The sequence below is a fragment of the Oncorhynchus clarkii genome, chromosome 26, assembly GCF_045791955.1.
Source record: "Oncorhynchus clarkii lewisi isolate Uvic-CL-2024 chromosome 26, UVic_Ocla_1.0, whole genome shotgun sequence".
In the NCBI taxonomy this organism is placed as follows: domain Eukaryota; kingdom Metazoa; phylum Chordata; class Actinopteri; order Salmoniformes; family Salmonidae; genus Oncorhynchus; species Oncorhynchus clarkii.
In genome coordinates this window covers 30267052-30283862 of record NC_092172.1, presented here as the reverse complement: position 1 = coordinate 30283862, position 16811 = coordinate 30267052, and the positions used below count along the sequence as shown (strand labels likewise).

Below are 16811 nucleotides of genomic sequence, written 5' to 3'. Positions count from 1 at the left end.
CTAGATGACAGATGAATACTGCTCCCTGACAGAGAGTGGGGGATAGATGACAGATGAATACTGCTCCCTGACAGAGAGTGGGGGCTAGATGACAGATGAATACTGCTCCCTGACAGAGAGTGGGGGCTAGATGAAAGATGAATACTGCTCCCTGACAGAGAGTTGGGCTAGATGACAGCTGAATACTGCTCCCTGACAGAACGTGAGGGCTAGATGACAGATGAATACTGCTCCCTGACAGAACGCGGGGGCTAGTTGACAGATGAATACTGCTCCCTGACAGAGAGTGGGGGCTACACGACAGATGAATACTGCGCCCTGACAGAACACGGGGGCTAGATGACAGATGAATACTGCCCCCTGACAGAGAGTGTGGGCTAGATGACAGAGTAATACTGCTCCCTGACAGAGAGTGGGGGCTAGATGACAGCTGAATACTGCTCCCTGACAGAGAGTGGGGGCTAGATGACAGATGAATACTGCTCCCTGACAGAACGCGGGGGCTAGATGACAGATGAATACTGCTCCCTGACAGAGAGTGGGGGCTAGACGACAGATGAACACTGCGCCCTGACAGAACGCGGGGGCTAGATGACAGATGAATACTGCTCCCTGACAGAGAGTGGGGCTAGATGACAGATGAATACTGCTCCCTGACAGAACGCGGGGGCTAGATGACAGATGAATACTGCCCCCTGACAGAGAGTGTGGGCTAGATGACAGATGAATACAGCTCCCTGACAGAACGCGGGGGCTAGATGACAGATGAATACTGCTCCCTGACAGAGAGTGAGGGGTAGATGACAGATGAATACTGCTCCCTGACAGAGAGTGGGGGCTAGATGACAGATGAATACTGCTCCCTGACAGAGAGTGGGGGCTAGATGAAAGATGAATACTGCTCCCTGACAGAGAGTTGGGGCTAGATGACAGCTGAATACTGCTCCCTGACAGAAAGTGAGGGCTAGATGACAGATGAATACTGCTCCCTGACAGAGAGTGGGGGCTATATGACAGATGAATACTGCTCCCTGACAGAGAGTGGGGCTAGATGACAGATGAATACTGCTCCCTGACAGAGAGTGGGGGCTAGATGACAGATGAATACTGCTCCCTGACAGAGTGGGGCTAGATGACAGATGAATACCGCTCCCTGACAGAAAGCGGGGGCTAGATGACAGATGAATACTGCGCCCTGATAGAGAGTGTGGGCTAGATGACAGATGAATACTGCTCCCTGACAGAGAGTTGGGGCTAGATGACAGATGAATACTGCTCCCTGACAGAGAGTGGGGCTAGATGACAGATGAATACTGCTCCCTGACAGAGAGTGGGGGCTAGATGACAGATGAATACTGCACCCTGACAGAGAGTGTGGGCTAGATGAAAGATGAATACTGCTCCCTGACAGAGAGTTGGGGCTAGATGACAGCTGAATACTGCTCCCTGACAGAACGTGAGGGCTAGATGACAGATGAATACTGCTCCCTGACAGAGAGTGGAGGCTATATGACAGATGAATACTGCTCCCTGACAGAGAGTGGGGCTAGATTACAGATGAATACTGCTCCCTGACAGAGAGTGGGGCTAGATGACAGATGAATACTGCTCCCTGACAGAGAGTGGGGCTAGATGACAGATGAATACTGCTCCCTGACAGAGAGTGGGGGCTAGATGACAGATGAATACTGCTCCCTGACAAAGAGTGGGGGCTAGATGACAGATGAATACTGCTCCCTGACAGAGAGTGGGGCTAGATGACAGATGAATACTGCTCCCTGTCAGGGAGTGGGGGCTAGATGACAGATGAATACTGCTCCCTGTCAGGGAGTGGGGGCTAGATGACAGATGAATACGGCTCCCTGACAGAGAGTGGGGGCTAGATGAAAGATGAATACTGCTCCCTGACAGAGAGTGGGGATAGATGACAGATAAATACTGCTCCCAGACAGAGAGTTGGGCTAGATGACAGAGTGTGGGGGCTAGATGACAGATTGGTAGCTCTGATTCCGTATGTCCTGTGGCACATGGTGCTGAGAGAGTGAGAGCATAGATGGGGTGTGTGTGTGGTGCTGAGATAGGGTGAAGCATAGGTGGGGATTGGGGTGCGGATACATGCATTTACTATAGTTCTGTAGATGGTGGTAGGGAGAGTTAAGATGTCCTATGCTAAAATAAATAATGTCCTTCACACTGTATGGTCCTAATTACCACTGTTTCCATCCAGAAGATCTTCATCAGGTTAAACAGAATGAAGGACCACAACCATTTCTAAGGAATCCTATTCTAAGTGAAAGATGGTAAGGAAGTGGGAGACTTATTTTTAGTAGGCCTAAAGGGTTTTATTAAGAATGTAAGAGGTATGTTAGGGTGGTAGGAGACTTATCTTTAGTAGGCCTAAATGGTTTTATAAAGAATGTTAGGTTGGTAGGAGACTTATCTTTAGTAGGCCTAAATGGTTTTATAAAGAATGTTAGGTTGGTAGGAGACTTATATTTAGTAGGCCTAAATGGTTTTATAAAGAATGTTAGGTTGGTAGGAGACTTATATTTAGTAGGCCTAAAGGGTTTTATAAAGAATGTTAGGGTGGTAGGAGACTTATCTTTAGGAGGCCTAAAGGGTTTTATAAAGAATGGTAGGATGGTAGGAGATTTATCTTTAGTAGGCCTAAAGGGTTATATAAAGAATGTTAGGAATTGTAGGAGACTATCTTTAGTAGGCCTAAAGGGTTTTTATAAAGAATGGTAGGATGGTAGGAGACTTTCCTTTAGTAGGCCTAAAGGGTTTTATAAAGAATGTTAGGGTGGTAGGAGTTCTATGTTTAGTAAAGGGTGTTAGGTAGGATGGTAGGAGTTCTATGTTTAGTAAAGGGTGTTAGGTAGAATGGTAGGAGTTCTATGTTTAGTAAAGGGTGTTAGGTAGGATGGTAGGAGTTCTATGTTTAGTAAAGGGTGTTAGGTAGGGTGGTAGGAGTTCTGTGTTTAGTAAAGGGTGTTAGGTAGGAGTTCTATGTTTAGTAAAGGGTGTTAGGTAGGATGGTAGTAGTTCTGTTTAGTAAAGGGTGTTAGGTAGGATGGTAGGAGTTCTATGCTTAGTAAAGGGTGTTAGGTAGGGTGGTAGGAGTTCTGTTTAGAAAAAGGGTGTTAGGTAGGATGGTAGGAGTTCTGTTTAGTAAAGGGTGTTAGGTAGGGTGGTAGGAGTTCTGTTTAGTAAAGGGTGTTAGGTAGGATGGTAGGAGTTCTATGTTTAGTAATGGATGTTAGGTAGGATGGTAGGGGTTCTATGTTTAGTAAAGAGTGTTAGGTAGGATGGTAGGAGTTCTGTTTAGTAAAGGGTGTTAGGTAGGATGGTAGGAGTTCTGTTTAGTAAAGGGTGTTAGGTAGGATGGTAGGAGTTCTGTTTAGTAAAGGGTGTTAGGTAGGATGGTAGGAGTTCTATGTTTAGTAAAGGGTGTTAGGTAGGAGTTCTATGTTTAGTAAAGAGTGTTAGTTAGGAGTTCTATGTTTAGTAAAGAGTGTTAGGTAGGAGTTCTATGTTTAGTAAAGGGTGTTAGGTAGGAGTTCTATGTTTAGTAAAGGGTGTTAGGTAGGATGGTAGGAGTTCTATGTTTAGTAAAGGGTGTTAGGTAGGAGTTCTATGTTTAATAAAGGGTGTTAGGTAGGATGGTAGGAGTTATATGTTTAGTAAAGGGTGTTATGTAGGATGGTAGGAGTTCTATGTTTAATAAAGGGTGTTAGGTAGGATGGTAGGAGTTATATGTTTAGCAAAGGGTGTTATGTAGGATGGTAGGAGTTCTATGTTTAGTAAAGGGTGTTAGGTAGGATGGTAGGAGTTCTATGTTTAGTAAAGGGTGTTAGGTAGGATGGTAGGAGTTCTATGTTTAGTAAAGGGTGTTAGGTAGGATGGTAGGAGTTCTGTTTAGTAAAGAGTGTTAGGTAGGATGGTAGGAGTTCTGTTTAGTAAAGGGTGTTAGGTAGGAGTTCTATGTTTAGTAAAGTGTGTTAGGTAGGATGGTAGGAGTTCTTTTTAGTAAAGGGTGTTAGGTAGGATGGTAGGAGTTCTGTTTAGTAAAGAGTGTTAGGTAGGATGGTAGGAATTCTGTTTAGTAAAGAGTGTTAGGTAGGATGGTAGGATATCTGTTTAGTAAAGGGTGTTAGGTAGGATGGTAGGAGTTCTATGTTTAGTAAAGGGTGTTAGGTAGGAGTTCTATGTTTAGTAAAGAGTGTTAGGTGGGATGGTAGGAGTTCTGTTTAGTAAAGGGTGTTAGGTAGGATGGTAGGAGTTCTGTTTAGTAAAGAGTGTTATGTAGGATGGTAGGAATTCTGTTTAGTAAAGAGTGTTAGGTAGAATGGTAGGATATCTGTTTAGTAAAGGGTGTTAGGTAGGATGGTAGGAGTTCTATGTTTAGTAAAGGGTGTTAGGTAGGAGTTCTATGTTTAGTAAAGAGTGTTAGGTGGGATGGTAGTTGTTCTGTTTAGTAAAGGATGTTAGGTAGAATGGTAGGAGATCTATGTTTAGTAAAGGGTGTTAGGTAGGATGGTAGGAGTTCTATGTTTAGTAAAGGGTGTTAGGTAGGAGTTCTATGTTTAGTAAAGTGTGTTAGGTAGGATGGTAGGAGTTCTGTTTAGTAAAGGGTGCTAGGTAGGATGGTAGGAGTTTTATGTTTAGTAAAGGGTGTTAGGTAGGAGTTCTATGTTTAGTAAAGGTTGTTAGGTAGGAGTTCTATGTTTAGTAAAGGGTGTTAGGTAGGATGGTAGGAGTTCTGTTTAGTAACGGGTGTTAGGTAGGATGGTAGGAGTTCTATGTTTAGTAAAGTGTGTTAGGTAGGATGGTAGGAGTTCAGTTTAGTAAAGGGTGTTAGGTAGGATGGTAGGAGTTAAGTTTAGTAAAGGGTGTTAGGTAGGATGGTAGGAGTTCTATGTTTAGTAAAGAGTGTTAGGTAGGATGGTAGGAGTTCTGTTTAGTAAAGGGTGTTAGGTAGGATGGTAGGAGTTCTGTTTAGTAAAGGGTGTTAGGTAGGATGGTAGGAGTTCTATGTTTAGTAAAGGGTGTTAGGTGGGATGGTATGAGTTCTATGTTTAGTAAAGGGTGTTAGGTAGGATGTTAGGAGTTCTGTTTAGTAAAGGGTGTTAGGTTGGATGGTAGGAGTTCTATGTTTAGTAAAGGGTGTTAGGTAGGAGTTCTATGTTTAGTAAAGTGTGTTAGGTAGGATGGTAGGAGTTCTGTTTAGTAAAGAGTGTTAGGTAGGATGGTAGGAATTATGTTTAGTAAAGGGTGTTAGGTAGGATGGTAGGAGTTCTATGTTTAGTAAAGGGTGTTAGGTAGGAGTTCCATGTTTAGTAAAGAGTGTTAGGTAGGATGGTAGGAGATCTGTTTAGTAAAGGGTGTTAGGTAGGATGGTAGTAGTTCCATGTTTAGTAAAGTGTGTTAGGTAGGAGTTATATGTTTAGTAAAGAGTGTTAGGTAGGATGGTAGGAGTTCTATGTTTAGTAAAGGGTGTTAGGTAGGAGTTCTATGTTTAGTAAAGGGTGTTAGGTAGGAGTTCTATGTTTAGTAAAGGGTGTTAGGTAGGAGTTCTATGTTTAGTAAAGGGTGTTAAGTAGGATGGTAGGAGTTATGTTTAGTAAAGGGTGTTAGGTAGGATGGTAGGAGTTCTATGTTTAGTAAAGTGTGTTAGGTAGGATGGTAGGAGTTCTGTTTAGTAACGGGTGTTAGGTAGGATGGTAGGAGTTCTGTTTAGTAAAGGGTGTTAGGTAGGATGGTAGGAGTTCTATGTTTAGTAACGGGTGTTAGGTAGGATGGTAGGAGATCTGTTTAGTAAAGGGTGTTAGGTAGGATGGTAGGAGTTCTATGTTTAGTAAAGAGTGTTAGGTAGGATGGTAGGAGATCTGTTTAGTAAAGGGTGTTAGGTAGGATGGTATGAGTTCTATGTTTAGTAAAGGGTTTGAGGTAGGATGTTAGGAGCTCTATGTTTAGTAAAGGGTGTTAGGTAGGATGTTAGGAGTTCTGTTTAGTAAAGGGTGTTGGGTTGGATGGTAGGAGTTCTATGTTTAGTAAAGGGTGTTAGGTAGGAGTTCTATGTTTAGTAAAGTGTGTTAGGTAGGATGGTAGGAGTTCTGTTTAGTAAAGAGTGTTAGGTAGGATGGTAGGAATTATGTTTAGTAAAGGGTGTTAGGTAGGATGGTAGGAGTTATATGTTTAGTAAAGGGTGTTAGGTAGGAGTTCCATGTTTAGTAAAGAGTGTTAGGTAGGATGGTAGGAGATCTGTTTAGTAAAGGGTGTTAGGTAGGATGGTAGTAGTTCCATGTTTAGTAAAGTGTGTTAGGTAGGAGTTATATGTTTAGTAAAGAGTGTTAGGTAGGATGGTAGGAGTTCTATGTTTAGTAAAGGGTGTTAGGTAGGAGTTCTATGTTTAGTAAAGGGTGTTAGGTAGGAGTTCTATGTTTAGTAAAGGGTGTTAGGTAGGAGTTCTATGTTTAGTAAAGGGTGTTAAGTAGGATGGTAGGAGTTATGTTTAGTAAAGGGTGTTAGGTAGGATGGTAGGAGTTCTATGTTTAGTAAAGTGTGTTAGGTAGGATGGTAGGAGTTCTGTTTAGTAACGGGTGTTAGGTAGGATGGTAGGAGTTCTGTTTAGTAAAGGGTGTTAGGTAGGATGGTAGGAGTTCTATGTTTAGTAACGGGTGTTAGGTAGGAGTTCTATGTTTAGTAAAGAGTGTTAGGTAGGATGGTAGGAGATCTGTTTAGTAAAGGGTGTTAGGTAGGATGGTAGTAGTTCTATGTTTAGTAAAGTGTGTTAGGTAGGAGTTCTATGTTTAGTAAAGAGTGTTAGGTAGGATGGTAGGAGTTCTATGTTTAGTAAAGGGTGTTAGGTAGGAGTTCTATGTTTAGTAAAGAGTGTTAGGTAGGATGGTAGTAGTTCTGTTTAGTAAAGGATGTTAGGTAGAATGGTAGGAGATCTATGTTTAGTAAAGGGTGTTAGGTAGGAGTGTAGGAGTTCTATGTTTAGTAAAGTGTGTTAGGTAGGATGGTAGGAGTTCTGTTTAGTAAAGGGTGTTAGGTAGGAGTTCTATGTTTAGTAAAGGGTGTTAGGTAGGAGTTCTATGTTTAGTAACGGGTGTTAGGTAGGAGTTCTATGTTTAGTAAAGAGTGTTAGGTAGGATGGTAGGAGATCTGTTTAGTAAAGGGTGTTAGGTAGGATGGTAGTAGTTCTATGTTTAGTAAAGTGTGTTAGGTAGGAGTTCTATGTTTAGTAAAGAGTGTTAGGTAGGATGGTAGGAGTTCTATGTTTAGTAAAGGGTGTTAGGTAGGAGTTCTATGTTTAGTAAAGAGTGTTAGGTAGGATGGTAGTAGTTCTGTTTAGTAAAGGATGTTAGGTAGAATGGTAGGAGATCTATGTTTAGTAAAGGGTGTTAGGTAGGAGTGTAGGAGTTCTATGTTTAGTAAAGTGTGTTAGGTAGGATGGTAGGAGTTCTGTTTAGTAAAGGGTGTTAGGTAGGATGGTAGGAGTTCTATGTTTAGTAAAGGGTGTTAGGTAGGAGTTATATGTTTAGTAAAGGGTGTTAGGTAGGAGTTCTATGTTTAGTAAAGGGTGTTAGGTAGGATTGTAGGAGTTCTGTTTAGTAAAGGGTGTTAGGTAGGATGGTAGGAGTTCTATGTTTAGTAAAGTGTGTTAGGTAGGATGGTAGGAGTTCTGTTTAGTAACGGGTGTTAGGTAGGATGGTAGGAGTTCTGTTTAGTAAAGGGTGTTAGGTAGGATGGTAGGAGTTCTGTTTAGTAAAGGGTGTTAGGTAGGATGGTAGGAGTTCTGTTTAGTAAAGGGTGTTAGGTAGGAGTAATATGTTTAGTAAAGTGTGTTAGGTAGGATGGTAGGAGTTCTGTTTAGTAAAGAGTGTTAGGTAGGATGGTGGGAGTTCTGTTTAGTAAAGGGTGTTAGGTAGGATGGTAGGAGTTCTGTTTAGTAAAGGGTGTTAGGTAGGAGTTCTATGTTTAGTAAAGTGTGTTAGGTAGGATGGTAGGAGTTCTGTTTAGTAAAGAGTGTTAGGTAGGATGGTAGGAATTCTGTTTAGTAAAGGGTGTTAGGTAGGATGGTAGGAGTTCTATGTTTAGTAAAGGGTGTTAGGTAGGGTGGTAGGAGTTCTATGTTTAGTAAAGGGTGTTAGGTAGGATGGTAGGAGTTCTATGTTTAGTAAAGGGTGTTAGGTAGGAGTTCTATGTTTAGTAAAGTGTGTTAGGTAGGATGGTAGGAGTTCTATGTTTAGTAAAGAGTGTTAGGTAGGATGGTAAGAGTTCTATGTTTAGTAAAGGGTGTTAGGTAGGGTGGTAGGAGTTCTATGTTTAGTAAAGGGTGTTAGGTAGGATGGTAGGAGTTCTATGTTTAGTAAAGGGTGTTAGGTAGGAGTTCTATGTTTAGTAAAGTGTGTTAGGTAGGATGGTAGGAGTTCTATGTTTAGTAAAGAGTGTTAGGTAGGATGGTAGGAGGTCTATGTTTAGTAAAGGTTGTTAGGTAGGGTGGTAGGAGTTCTATGTTTAGTAAAGGGTGTTTGGTAGGATGGTAGGAGTTCTATGTTTTGTAAAGGGTGTTAGGTAGGATGGTAAGAGTTCTATGTTTAGTAAAGAGTGTTAGGTAGGATGGTAGGAGTTCTGTTTAGTAAAGGGTGTTAGGTAGGATGGTGGGAGTTCTGTTTAGTAAAGTGTGTTAGGTAGGATGGTAGGAGTTCTGTTTAGTAAAGGGTGTTAGGAAGGAGTTCTATGTTTAGTAAAGTGTGTTAGGTAGGATGGTAGGACTTCTATGTTTATTAAAGGGTGTTAGGTAGGATGGTATATGGTAGGAGTCCTATGTTTATTAAAGGGTGTTAGGTAGGATGGTATATGGTAGGAGTCCTATGTTTTGTAAATGGGGGTTAGGATGGTAGGAGATAGGAGTCCTTTGTTTTGTAAAGGGGGGTTAGGATGGTAGGAGGTAGGAGTCCTATGTTTAGTAAAGGGGGGTTAGGATGGTAGGTGGTAGGAGTCCTACGTTTAGTAAAGGGGGGTTAGGATGGTAGGAGGTAGGAGTCCTATGTTTAGTAAAGGGGGGTTATGATGGCAGGAGGTAGGAGTCCTATGTTTAGTAAAGGGGGGTTAGGATGGCAGGAGGTAGGAGTCCTATGTTTAGTAAAGGGGGGTTAGGATGGTAGGAGGTAGGAGTCCTATGTTTAGTAAAGGGGGGTTATGATGGCAGGAGGTAGGAGTCCTATCTTTAGTAAAGGGGGGTTAGGATCGTAGGAGGTAGGAGTCCTATGTTTAGTAAAGGGGGGTTAGGATGGTAGGAGGTAGGAGTCCTATGTTTAGTAAAGAGGGGTTAGGATGGTAGGAGGTAGGAGTCCTATGTTTAGTAAAGGGGGGTTAGGATGGTAGGAGGTATGAGTCCTATACTACACACCTTGCAAAAGGACACAGCCCCCTCCTCCTTGGTAGAGAGCAGGGTAGAATGGGGAAACACAAGACCACAGAAGACAAAACTCAAGGCATTTAAAACGTTAGAAACAGGAGAGAGACACCATGCGCATAACAGAAAACTGTTGCTATATTCTCAGGATTAGACAGACACAGACATAGGCAGAGAGGGAGAGGGAGAGAGAGACACCATGCACATAACAGAAAACTGTTGCTATATTCTCAGGATTAGACAGACACAGACACAAGCAGAGAGGGAGAGGGAGAGGGAGAGGGAGAGGGAGAGGGAGAGGGAGAGGGAGAGGGGGAGAGAGAGAGAGAGAGAGAGAGAGAGAGAGAGAGAGAGAGAGAGAGAGAGAGAGAGAGACAGACAGACAGACAGACAGACAGACAGACAGACAGACAGACAGACAGACGAACTTAGAGAGAGACAGACATATATACTTACAGGGAGAGGCAGAGAGACAGACAGACAGACAGACAGACAGACAGACAGACAGACAGACAGACAGACAGACAGACAGACATAGAGGGAGAGGCAGACAGAGAGACAGACAGACAGATAGACTTAGAGGGAGACAGGCAGACAGATAGATTTACAGGAAGAGGCAGCGAGACAGACAGACTTCGAGACAGGTAGAAAGACAGACAGACAGATTTAGAGGTGGACAGATAGACTTAGAGGGGGACAGACAGTTAGACTTAGAGGCAGAGAGACAGACATACAGATAGACTTAGAGGGGGGATCAGACAGAGAGGCAGAGAGACAGACATATAGACTTAGAGACAGACAAATAGAGAGACAGAGAGAGAGAGAGAGACAGACATACTTAGAGGGGACAGACAGAGGCAGATAGACAGACAGATGGACTTACAGACAGACAGACTTAGAGGGGTCAGACAGACATACTTAGAGGGGGACAGACATACATACATACAGACAGACAGACAGACAGACGTAGAGAGACAGACTGACAGATAGACTTAGAGACAGACAGATAGTCTTAGAGCAGGGGGACAGATAGACTTACAGACAGATACTTGGGGGGGGGGGGGGGGCAGACAGAGAGACAGATAGATGGATTTAGAGACAGACAGACGTAGAGAGACAGAAAGACAGACAGACTTAGAGGGGGACAGATAGACTTAGAGGGGGACAGAAAGACAGGCTAGAGGGGGACAGACATACAGACTTAGAGGGAGAAACAGACAGAGAGACAGGCAGAGAGACAGACAGAGAGACAGGCAGACAGAGTTTGAGGTGGACAGACAGACTTAGAGGGAGAGACAGAGAGACAGACAGAGAGACAGACAGACAGAAAGAGTTGTGGGGGACATGCTAGAATATCTGAAACCCAAGACACAGACTAAGGGCTTTACTCCATACATTCATCAAACATTTATAAAACAACATTTATAAAAGAAACAAAGTAGAACGTACAAGACCAGACAGGATGGAGGGAGAAGAGTTAGAAGAGCGGAGAAATAGAACCAGTCTTCAGAGGGATAGTGACAGATCTAGGGGGAAGGTGAGGATTGTCTGATGGGTTAGGAGCGGGATTAGGGCCAGGGAGGGTCTGGGAACATGGGGATATGAGGGGGGAAGAAGAGATCCAGACCTGCTTGCCTCTCATGGTCTTGGGGTTGGGGTAAAGGGTAAGGGGTATGTATAAAGGTAATGGGTTGCTACAGTACAGACCTGTTTGCCTCCTATAGTCTTGGGGTTGGGGTAAAGGGTAAGGGGTATGTATAAAGGTAATGGGTTGCTACAGTACAGACCTGTTTGCCTCCTATAGTCTTGGGGTTGGGGTAAAGGGTAAGGGGTATATATAAAGGTAATGGGTTGCTACAGTACAGACCTGTTTGCCTCCTATAGTCTTGGGGTTGGGGTAAAGGGTAAGGGGTATGTATAAAGGTAATGGGTTGCTACAGTACAGACCTGTTTGCCTCCCATGGACTCAAACATCTTCTCCAGCTGAACTCTGAGCTGCTGGATGTTGTTGATGAGGATGCAGGGCTGTCACAGAGACACAGTCATGTTATTATACATATAGAATGTATCAGTACTATTCAGAACCAGACTGGCCAGAGGGAAGTTTAGGTGAATGCTAGATGGGCTGGTCCATCTTTTTTTGTGTGCAGAATGATCATTATGTGCATCCAGAGAACACTTACCACTTTCTCCTGGTTCAGAAACAAGCCAAAATCCTTGGTTATGATTGCAGCATACTGCAACAGAACTTTGTTGATGGTCTAGAAAAAATACAAGAAAAGGAATGAACATTACTGAGTTGTAACAATATCAATAGTATTGGACACACACACAGTCAAACAGACACACACACACAGGAACACACACACACACACACACACACACACACACACACACACACACACACACACACACACACACACACACACACACACACACACACACACACACACACACACACACACACACACACACACACACACACACAGCTAGGGACATTAGGTTGGAGGTTCGTGCCTGACCTTAGCAAAGCGGCACATGAAGTGAGCCAGGGCCTGTGGGTTGGGGCACTCCAGCTTCTTAATGATCTCAAAACTCTGGTTGAGCTGAGTGAACACATCCACCACCGAACAGGAGAACAGGACATGTTCCGACGTTGGCTGGAACTAGAGAAAGAGAAAGAGACAGAGAGACAGAGAAAGAGACAGAGAAGGAGGGAGAGAGCGAGAAAGAGAAGGGGGAGAAAGAGAGGAGAGAAATAGATTGGCCGAGAGAGAAAAAGAGGAGAGAGAGAGAGATAGGGAGAGACAGAGAGAGCTTTAGTACTTCACAATGGTGCAGTATTTCATTGGGGTGAGAAGAGCAGCAGTGTGCTGTATGTCAACACTGCTGTTATTTATTCATCCCTCACTGAGAAGAGACAGAGGACTACCAGACAGTGAACGAGTGAGAGTGAGCGAGTGAGAAAAGAGGAGCGTGTGTGAGTACTCACGCCAAGCTTCTTGTCGCTCCCCAGAGCTCCGTGTAGGAAGTCCATGGCAACATCCTCATTCTCAGACAGCCACTGAATGACAAACGGCTCGAACCACCTGGAGGACACACACACACACACACACAGTGAGTACACTGTACATAGAATTCAAAGTGTGTGTGTGTTAAAAGTGTATTCCCTGCTGCGCTCCTTGATTAAGGGCATCTGCTACAAGAGAAAGGGATCATAAATAAGATGGGCGTGTGTGTGTCCTTAACTCCCGAAGGTGCTTTGTGTTTAAATGACAGCAGCAGGTGGGTGGGACTGTGAGCTGTCATTCACAACTCACTCTGTAATGGATTGGATGGTGTTTGACCAGCAGTGACAGGGAGGTGCTTCTCTGTGAGGGCACTAGCAAGGTTGTCTGGGAGAGCAGTATTCCATATCTTTAAGGATTTAATACCGGTCTTTTACCTGACCCTCATGACATTCTCTCCATAAATGTTTTCAATCTAGTTTTAAATGCTGATTTGTAAAGCACTTTGGGTTTTAAGATGTATGGCAGGGATGGGCTACATTCTATTTCAATTCAATCAATTCAGGAAGTAAACTGAACTTGGTGTGTTTTTTTGTGTGTGTGTATATTACAGAACTTCCAGAAAATACTCAGTTGTACATGTAGGGTGTGTTTGTCTGGGTATATTACAGTACTTCCAGAGAATACTCAGTTGTACATGTAGGGTGTGTTTGTCTGGGTATATTACAGTACTTCCAGAGAATACTCAGTTGTACATGTAGGGTGTGTTTGTCTGGGTATATTACAGAACTTCCAGAAAATACTCAGTTGTACATGTAGGGTGTGTTTGTCTGGGTATATTACAGTACTTCCAGAGAATACTCAGTTGTACATGTAGGGTGTGTTTGTCTGGGTATATTACAGTACTTCCAGAGAATACTCAGTTGTACATGTAGGGTGTGTTTGTCTGGGTATATTACAGTACTTCCAGAGAATACTCAGTTGTACATGTAGGGTGTGTTTGTCTGGGTATATTACAGTACTTCCAGAGAATACTCAGTTGTACATGTAGGGTGTGCTTGTCTGGGTATATTACAGTACTTCCAGAGAATACTCAGTTGTACATGTAGGGTGTGTTTGTCTGGGTATATTACAGTACTTCCAGAGAATACTCAGTTGTACATGTAGGGTGTGTTTGTCTGGGTATATTACAGTACTTCCAGAGAATACTCAGTTGTACATGTAGGGTGTGTTTGTCTGGGTATATTACAGTACTTCCAGAGAATACTCAGTTGTACATGTAGGGTGTGTTTGTCTGGGTATATTACAGTACTTCCAGAGAATACTCAGTTGTACATGTAGGGTGTGTTTGTCTGGGTATATTACAGTACTTCCAGAGAATACTCAGTTGTACATGTAGGGTGTGTTTGTCTGGGTATATTACAGTACTTCCAGAGAATACTCAGTTGTACATGTAGGGTGTGTTTGTCTGGGTATATTACAGTACTTCCAGTGAATACTCAGTTGTACATGTAGGGTGTGTTTGTCTGGGTATATTACAGTACTTCCAGTGAATACTCAGTTGTACATGTAGGGTGTGTTTGTCTGGGTATATTACAGTACTTCCAGTGAATACTCAGTTGTACATGTAGGGTGTGTTTGTCTGGGTATATTACAGTACTTCCAGTGAATACTCAGTTGTACATGTAGGGTGTGTTTGTGTAGGTTGATTGAATGACTGTATTTATTTGCTGATTAAAGTAATATGTCTGCTCCTGTTGGAGACAACATGACATCATCAAGGATAAAACACCGTGCTGTAGTATTTACAGAGAACACTCAGCTGGTGTAATGTGTGTGTATTTATTTGGAATGTGAAGCTAAAACATTTCATTTGTCTTTAAACTCAAGCATTTTGGATTTGAGATGAAATGTTTAATACAAGGCAACAGTTCAGAATGTCACCTTTAATTTGAGGGTATTTTCATACACATCTGTTTTACTGTTTAGAAATGAAAGCACTTTATGTATCTAGTCCCCCCATTTGAAGGTGTCATAAGTATTTGACAGTTTCACTTGTAGTGTATTACATTTAGTCAAAAGTGTAGTACTTGGTCCCATATTCCTGGCACGTGACTCTACAAACTTGTTGGATGCATTTGCAGTTTGTTTCAGTTGTGTTTCGGTTTATGTTGTGCCCAATAGAAATGGTAAATAACGTTTTGGATCATTTTGGAGTCCCTTTTATTGTAAATTGTTAGGTTTTATTGTTATATTTTATTGTGATTTTGTTATGTGTCGGACCCCAGTAAGACTAGTTGTTGCCATTGGCATCGGCTAATGGGGATCCTAATAAAATACATTTGGTTCCAGTTAGAACTCTTTTGGGTTCCATGTAGAAAAGGGTTCTATCTGGAGGTAAAAAGGGTTATCCTATGGAGATAGCCCAAAGAACCCTTTTAAAACTAAAAGAATGTACCATGATTACGGATAATTATGAAGGAATTGTGAATCATGATGAGTGAAAAAGCATAAATATCCCGAAAAATGCTTACCTCCCCTGTTATTGGTAATGGTGAGAGGTAGCATGTTTTGGGGGCATAATCTTTGTGTGTGTGTGTGTGTGTGTGTGTGTGTGTGTGTGTGTGTGTGTGTGTGTGTGTGTGTGTGTGTGTGTGTGTGTGTGTGTGTGTGTGTGTGTGTGTGTTCATGCAGTACACTACTTACAGAGAATACTCAGGGGGTGTGTCCTTGAAGGCAGCCAGTTCGCGGACGTACTCGTTGTGGAACCACTTGACTTTAAAGTGAAGGTTCATGTACTCTGTGCTCTTGCATAGACGGTGCTTATCGTGCTCTGTCAGGGGAAATGAAAAGGCAGAATGTTAACATGCATGTCTGGACTGAGATATGACTTGGTGAACTTGCCACAGGAGTAAAAGGCTGAATCAATCAATCAAGCTAATAGGGGAGATCTGATATCCAGACCCACAGAAGTGGACAGCGATGGAATCGGAATTCTGAAGTTCAGCACCACAGGAGAATGGACAGCGACTGTTGGGTGCAGGCAGTCCCTCTACTCTAGTGCTACATCCTGATTCTCCACCCTCCTCTCAAAGTGTTCACTTCTACACTCCCTGCCATGGATGGTGGAGACTCCCTCCAGCCAATGTTTACAGCAATCCTTTGAAATCCATGACAGGGAGTGTGCAAGTGCACATTTTCGTAGAAGAGAGGAGAATCGGAACAAGGACTAGGTGAATCCTGAAATATATCCAGGTAGCCAGGAAGTGAGAAGCCTGGAAGGGTTTACATTCTCTGATTTACATTCTGCAACAAGTCCTGCTAGACCTATAACATGGCTGACCTAGTCTCACGTTGTCATACCGCTAAAGTCACGCGTGAGCCTGGTTCACGACAAGTCTATGGCTGACCTGATATTGACAGAGACAGGTAATCTAAGACTAGACCAGGAATCCTGTAAACACAGACACTGGTAGTGACATGACCTTGGTGGAATCTCTCTCTCTCTCTCACTCTCACTCTCACTCTCACACACACACACACACACACACACACACACACACACACACACACACACACACACACACACACACACACACACACACACACACACACACACACACACAGGGTCTAATGAGAGCTGACTTGGTACATAATGAAAGTTCAGTCTGATGACATGGTAGGCTCTATCACAGTAGAGTAGGACATACTAACTACCACAGAACTTGGGGATAGAGAGGAGAGAGAACGGAGGTAAGGGAGAGAGGGGAGGGGGTATAGAGAGATCCACAGATGATGCAATCGCCATCACACTGCACACTGCCCTATTCCATCTAGACAAGAGGAATACCTATATAAGAATGATTTTCATTGACTACAGCTCAGCATTCAACACCATATTACCCTCCAAACTCATCATTACGCTAGGGGCCCTGGGTCTGAACCCCGCCCTGTGCAACTGGGTCCTGGACTTCCTGACGGGCCGCCCTCAGGTGGTGAAGATAGGAAACAACAGCTCCAATTTGCTGATCTTCAACATAGGGGCCCCACAAGGGTGCGTTCTCAGCTCCCTCCTGTACTGCCTGTTCCGCCATGACTGCGTGGCCATGCAAGCCTACAACTCAATCATCAAGTTTGCATTCTGATTACCAACAATGACGAGACGGCCTACAGGGAGGAGGTGAGGGCTATGGTGGAGTGGTGCCAGGAAAATAACCTCTCCCTCAACATCAACGAAACGAATGAGCTGATCGTGGACTTCAGGAAACAGCAGAGGGAACACCCCCCTATTCACATCGACGGGGCCGCAGTGGAGAAGGTGGAAAGCTTCAAGTTCCTCGGCGTACACATCACTGACAATCTGAAATGGTCCACCC

At 43.3% G+C, this 16811-nt stretch overlaps 1 protein-coding gene across 2 annotated transcripts in view; it reads right to left on the bottom strand.

Moving 5' to 3' along the window:
* Positions 1 to 16811, bottom strand: part of LOC139385090 (protein unc-13 homolog C-like) — a 235673-nt gene that overhangs the window by 91628 nt on the left and 127234 nt on the right. Inside the window, exons 18-23 of one of the 2 annotated variants that reach the window (XM_071130138.1) lie at positions 15142 to 15268; positions 12420 to 12516; positions 11950 to 12093; positions 11611 to 11688; positions 11375 to 11452; positions 9422 to 9448 (exon numbers count right to left, since the gene is read on the bottom strand). In XM_071130138.1, coding sequence (XP_070986239.1) covers positions 9422 to 9448; positions 11375 to 11452; positions 11611 to 11688; positions 11950 to 12093; positions 12420 to 12516; positions 15142 to 15268 — 551 coding nt within the window. The remainder of the gene's footprint in view (positions 1 to 9421; positions 9449 to 11374; positions 11453 to 11610; positions 11689 to 11949; positions 12094 to 12419; positions 12517 to 15141; positions 15269 to 16811) is intronic. The other variant, XM_071130139.1, reaches the window with a different exon arrangement.